This window comes from Channa argus, chromosome 8, assembly GCF_033026475.1.
Source record: "Channa argus isolate prfri chromosome 8, Channa argus male v1.0, whole genome shotgun sequence".
NCBI lineage: Eukaryota > Metazoa > Chordata > Actinopteri > Anabantiformes > Channidae > Channa > Channa argus.
In genome coordinates, this window is record NC_090204.1 from 10363884 (window position 1) to 10370464 (window position 6581).

The 6581-nt window shown below is 35.9% G+C and overlaps 1 protein-coding gene across 1 annotated transcript; it reads left to right on the forward strand.

Moving 5' to 3' along the window:
- Positions 1 to 622: 622 nt before the first annotated feature.
- tax1bp3 (Tax1 (human T-cell leukemia virus type I) binding protein 3) lies at positions 623 to 6093 on the forward strand. The gene is made up of 4 exons (XM_067513938.1): positions 623 to 841; positions 2303 to 2422; positions 3511 to 3588; positions 4223 to 6093. The coding sequence occupies exons 1-4, from the start codon at positions 803 to 805 to the stop codon at positions 4514 to 4516; spliced, it is 531 nt and encodes a 176-aa protein (XP_067370039.1). The 5' UTR covers positions 623 to 802; the 3' UTR covers positions 4517 to 6093.
- The last annotated feature ends 488 nt before the right edge of the window (positions 6094 to 6581 follow it).

A 6581-nucleotide genomic window follows, 5' to 3' on the forward strand; every position in this document is an offset into this window, starting at 1 on the left:
AACTTTAAATATATTATATAAATCACATACCTACTTTAAGTAGAAATGTCAATGTTGTACTTATACTTTTACTAAAGTACAATTTGGGTTTTGTATTTTTTTACAGCTTTTTAGTACTTCATCCACCACTGTGGGTCAGTGTTTCAGATAAGGTAGTACAAGTTAGGACATTGTGGAACTTTTCTTACTTAAAATGCAATAATATACATAAACAGTATAGCTGTAGTTTTATTGTTAATGTGAAGTATTAATGTGAAGTGGATTAAGATGGGATGTTGTTCTATTGAGGTTGGTAGTTCACATTTGATCCTACATCCTGTGATATCTGCGATAACTACATCCTTTACATTTTAAATTATATAGGTTTAGAGCTCATATTTGTTTAGCTTCACTTCCACATTACTAATCAACATATCTACATGTTGTACTTGTCAAAAGTGCACAGTGTAAATAAATTATCAATGTATGTAATATGGAAACTATGACAAGGCTGACCAACGCTTCAGAGAGTGGTTTGTAACGCATGTCACCATTAGGGCGACGCCCAGGTCTTAAACACCGCCCTCCCTGGCTGTCCCGTTAATACAAAACGCGCGGACGTGTCCTGCTGGGAGGCGAGGTGACGTCACCTGGGAAGCAGTTGGTTTACAGCCAGGGATCAGCCCGCTGTTACTCATCTAGATCTAGGAAGTTGTCCCTTGGTCAAATCAATCGAATCGAATCAAATCAATTTCTTTCGACTTTTACAACAACAGATTTTACACATTTCTACTTTAAGTAGCCGAGACAACCTAGCAACACGATGTCTTTCGTCCCAGGACAACCGATGACCGTTGTTGTGGTAAGTTTGGGAGCGAGTCTGTGTTCATTGGGACTCCATTGTTTCTGGCCCGACCCTAGCGAAGGAAAGTGTCAGCAAAAAGCTTTGAATTATATATCAATCTAATGTTTTCCCAGAATCTTGTCAGCTAACATTAAGTGTAACACGACCGTCTTTGTTTCGCCGAAGTGAACACGGGGGGAGCAACATGGCCTCACCAGCAGCCCTCCAATGCCTTTAAACACGGAGTGGATCGGTGTGTGGGTTGTAAATGTAACCAAATAGCAGCTTAAATCATCATATTAGGAAGTGTGTGTGTCATTAAAACGGACTTTTAGCTAAGTGTCATGTCTTGTTTTACCCACGAGCTCCTCTTAATACTCGCTGTGATTTCTTCCTGACTTTCATGCGGGATTGTGTTGGTTTTTTTTTCAGGTGACTAAAAGGGTTAAAGGAGTGATCAGAGTTTCTAATGTGTCTTAATAATAGGTCCAAAGAAGATATGTGATACGTGGCATGTTTTTTCTTCACTGTTTGTCTCAAAAAGTGGGGCATCAGCCATCAGTAACACACCTCGTTTAACCTTGGGGCTTCAAGTACAAGTCGTTGCCTTTACTTAATATGTCGGTTGTATTATTCGATATCATATTCATTGTTTTATTAGTAAATTGGCAAGAAACTGACCTAACATGCTGATGCTGTTTTCGACAGCCCAAGATGAAGTGTTTAAAGTGATTTGTTTTGCCCAACCAAGGCTAAACCGACAAAAACTAAAGATTTTTTTCCTAAAGGAGCCACAAAATTGTGTTATCTGTTTCAAACAATTAAAACACCAAATGTTTTAGAACTCGTAAGTTCACGCTGCAGTTTTCAAATCACATCCTTATTTCACCCTGTTGCACTTTCAGCATCAGATACTGAAACCAATCTGTGCGTAGAAATGCATAATTGAATTTCCATTAACAGTTAAATCACTGTCCACTCATTGTTCTATTTAGTCCAGACTGACCAACACTTACTCAGTATTAATAGCTCCAGGCATCTTTAGACTTTGTACCATTGTACCAGCCAACCCACAAACAGACCGACTGGTTTTTCATCAGCACACACAGGCCATCTTTGTGTTGATGAGCCCTGGTGTTGGAGTTTGTCGTCCGTCATCCATCTGGTTTAGTAAGCCTGTGATTGCTTGGAAATGTCACAGGCAGGCTTGAACTCATAACTAAAGTCTCCTAGCCCTCGTGAACTTGGTTAGTAAAAATTATGATCAAATCTACGGTTTGTCATGTACTATAATAAAGTAAAATATTTCTTTGTATCAAAGGACGATAAATGGTTTTTAAATGGTTGGAAAACTGCTGGAAAACGTCTTTTGAAATTCAATGTAAAATATATGTGTATTAATGTTTGTTGAATTTTTTTCTAATTTGGCTTCTTGGAGCCTGCTCATAAACTGTGATTTTCTTTTTCTTTATGAAACAGCAACGAATTGAAATTCAGAAGTTGCGTCATGGTGATAATATGATCCTGGGATTCAGCATTGGTGGAGGGATAGACCAGGACCCAGGGCAGAACCCCTACTCTGAAGACAAAACCGACAAAGTAAGTCCTCTTTATGAACGGTACATTATGCCACACATGGCACATCTAGTTGTGGCCAATAGGGATAAAATTCGTATTTATGCATTACCCCAAAGTTGTTGTTTATACCTCAGACTTGTGTTTATTCTATTTAAGACTGTTCTATTTTATCAAAAGTGACTTACAAGTGTAGGAACACAGCAGAAGCAAGTTGGGGTTTATCTTCTTGCTCAAGGACACCTTGACATGTGGACAGGAGGAACCAGAGATCAAACCACTTAACCATCTGTGGTTAATGTGGTTAAAATTTCATTTCCTGAAAAACAGCCACCTGAAGCTTTTACTTTTTTTTGGAACACAAACTACTGATTTGGTTTAAAAACTCTTAATCGTTTGTTTTTATGTTCCTGATGAAACCTCTTCTGTGTTGAAGCAATGTAGAGCAATACTTTAGTGAGCTATTACTGAAAGACAGGCCTCAACACATAACCTGTACCCTCAAGTTGGGGCAGACATGACTCACAAAGTTGATGTCATAGGGATAAACATTGCAGATTTACACAAAGTCAGTATTTCCTGCTGACTTTTTATGAACTTAGGAAATGGAATTGGAAATGGACACCTAAGGACTTACCCAGTACTATGGGATTTTGTCTCTCTTTCTTTATTACTATAATAAATCTTTAACTACTCAATTAATTTTTAAATACTCAATTTTCATTTTTTTACAATTCAGTGTTTTATTGCTTTAATTAATCTAAACCTGTTAATGTTATTTTGTCATGATTGTTTTCTTGTTTGTTAATAGTCCAAAGGTATATACAGTGGTCTCTGTTTAAAGACAGTATAATGCTCACACTTTTGATTAGAAGACATCCCCAGAAGTATTTTCTGTAGCATATTCTAATGACATTGGTAATTTATTTACACTAGTTTGTTACCATTTGAATTAAAAACATTGCATGGCTGATTGTGATTACATTTTTTCTAATGTGCTATAAATATACATGTTATTTTAATGTTTGTGGGGTATTTGATTTTATATTATATTGTCTTTGTGATATAGCTGTAAGCATATAAAATAAAGAATGTGTCTGTGTTACCCAAAGGGCATCTATGTGACTAGGATAACACCGGGTGGTCCAGCAGATGTGGCAAACTTGAGAATGGGGGACAAAATAATGCAGGTGTGTAGTGAAATATAGGTTTGGTTTAGATCCATAGGATGGAAAAACAAATGGTTACATGCCAAAGTTCCACCATGTGTGGTAATTTTATTGTAATTTTTGTAGGACATGGTCATGGCCAGCACCTTAACAAGTGTTGCACTATATACCTATTAGAAAGGTGCAGTACCCTGCCCAGACTCAGCCTGCAGCATTGAAATAATGTATAATAATCACAAATTATTTAAGCACCATCTTGTTGAATGTCTGTGAACTACTCAGAGTATTTTAGTTTTAGATTTTTTACAATTCAGTTTTCTTTGTTGTTCTTTGTGAAAATATTATTCAAGTACTTCAAGTCACATGTCCCATTTAAAGGAAGATGAAGATCCCTTTAATGGAAGAAACCTCTGACCAAAACAAGCTTTTCTAATGTTTTATGTTTATGCAGCGGTATCATTTCAGTATCAATTGACTTGAGCTGTGTAGTTGTGTTTGCTACTGTGTTCACAAGATGGCGCAATGTTTACACTAGAGTGTCATGCAAGCACTGTACATCAGAACCAATGCTTACCTTGTTCTAGTGTTAAAACCTCTTTTGTTAAGTTTAAGTTTGATGTCTATAAATCAAAAGTAATTATTTTCTTCCTCCCAGGTAAACGGATGGGATATGACCATGGTGACACATGACCAGGCTCGTAAAAAACTAACAAAAAAGAATGAGAATGTGGTGAGATTACTGGTAACCAGGAAATCATTAGATGAAGCTGTCAAACAATCTATCAGCAGTTACCCCGGGCAGTGTGCCATTGGTAGTTCTAATAACCAAAGACAAATGCAATATTCCTGCATGGAACCCACTCATCATTTGGCGACTCCCACAAATTCAGATGATGGTTGCGCTGTGCCCTTTAACTATGTCAATCCAAATAAATCACACAGACATTAGAATCACTAAGAGGCCTGAATTCAAAAAGTTGTGCCAGTCCTCAGACAATAAGAAGTTATGCTGTTTTTCTATACACACTTAAGCCCATTTCCAAGTTATCAGCTTAACTACTTATAGATCTTTGCAGGATATTGTGTAACAGATTATAAATAATTATAGGTGTGAGAGAAGCACCGCCAAAAAAAAAAAAAAGTAGTGCAAAGTTATCCAGCTCCAATGAGATAGAAATGAATTAAATCAAAATATTTGCTCATTAGATTTACGAAAGATGAATAATTCATTTTTTTGTGACATTGATTATAGTTATTTCAAAAAGAAACTGACTGTTCTACTTCTTTCCCCACTTGGGGGAGTCATAGTCTTTGTTAATGAAAATTGTAGGGTCAATTTTTTTTGTTTGTTTGTTTGTTGTTGTTTTTTTTTAATTTGAGTTCCAACCAACCAAAGATGGCTTGCTGTCATTCCTGGCAAGATTACATTTTCAAGGAAAATTCAAAGCCAGTGTCACAAGTATATGTAGAACATTGTACTGTTCAGTCTATACCAGACTTTGTGTGTGTGTTTTTTTTTTTTATTGCATTACAAATTCTTTCTAATTATTATCTTTTTACATATGCATCTTTCTCATTTTACTCATCTAGCTGTCTGTTTTGTTTATTACACTAGTTATGTCTACTAAAAACAATATTCCACACAACTTTTTTTTTGTTTTGTTTTAGTATCAAGTTCAGCAAGATAAAGATAAACAAAGCGACTAGTTTCACACTGGAAAAAGCTCCATTTGCATTTCCTCTATTTGTAAAATGTTCTTAGGTTGTTTAAGTCAGTATCCACAAATTTAATGATACTTCTTGTTTCCATTTCCAATGACACACTGCTTCTGAGACATGCTGCAGTTCAAGGCATTGTTAGTGCTTTGGGGGATTTGAAATGTTAATGCTGAAATTAGTATTGCGATACTAGTCCTCTCATCATTTGGTGTTCTTATTGGCTCTTTTTCTTAGGCTAGTAGTATATAATATAACAAGATTTTTCTGTTTTTGAATTTTAATCGAATAATTAAAGTTTGTAAAATGAAAGGTGAAGTTTGCACCGTAGAAAAAATAACCCAGCACTCTTGGTGAGAGTTTAATAGGGCATAATGAGCAGTCATTATGAGTTAAAGGTAACGTTTGCCTGAAAGCCCTAAGAATCAAGCCATAATCCCCTCATTACAGATTCCGTTACAGTTACAACACTAATCTAAGAGATTTTGTTTCTTCTCCCATTGTTTAAAGGCTTTTTAGAGGCCAGGGTTGAGATGAGGTAAAAATAGGTGGTATTTGGCAGACCATAAGGAAAATCCTAATTCTCCTTGCCACCAAATTGAAAACTACTTCTATACAGATTTTACTATTTCACTACAGTGGTACGATTTTATAATCAGTGTAAAACAAGACAAATCATCTGCAGTATTTTGTATTTAAATTGATATCTGTCCATCTGCAACTTTTCTAAGCTGTCCCAGCACAGACATTTTGTATTTGATGTATGTGTATTCTATGAATGTTTCTCAGATATAAACACACTGAAAACAACATCTGCCTCTCTACTTTTTATTAATGGCGCACCAATGTAATATGTTCCCAAGTATCTGTTTTTAGCCCCCTCCTCTCTACATGGTCTTTTTTATCTTACAGGCCCTTCAGACAGTCACCAGTTACAAACTAATCAACTGACATTTCCAAAGCCAAGAATCTATTCCCTGACCTTTCTGTGTTCACCAAGGCATTTTGATACAGAGAGCTTTCTCTACTTTCATCTCATATGTGATCCTTAAACCAATCACTTGCCTTTGAACATACCAAATAAAGCTGTGCAGGATTCAGCAAAATGAGGAAGCAGTTGTACCACAATTTTCTATTTTGACAGCAATGGCTTTACAACCTCTAGAAGAGAACTGTATACATTTACCTTTATTCCACAATAGTAAACACATAATTTTACCAGACTAATATTGATATTATTTTTCAGTGCACCCTAATGTTTTTATTGTTGTCTAAGACACAGAATAATAGATGGCAAT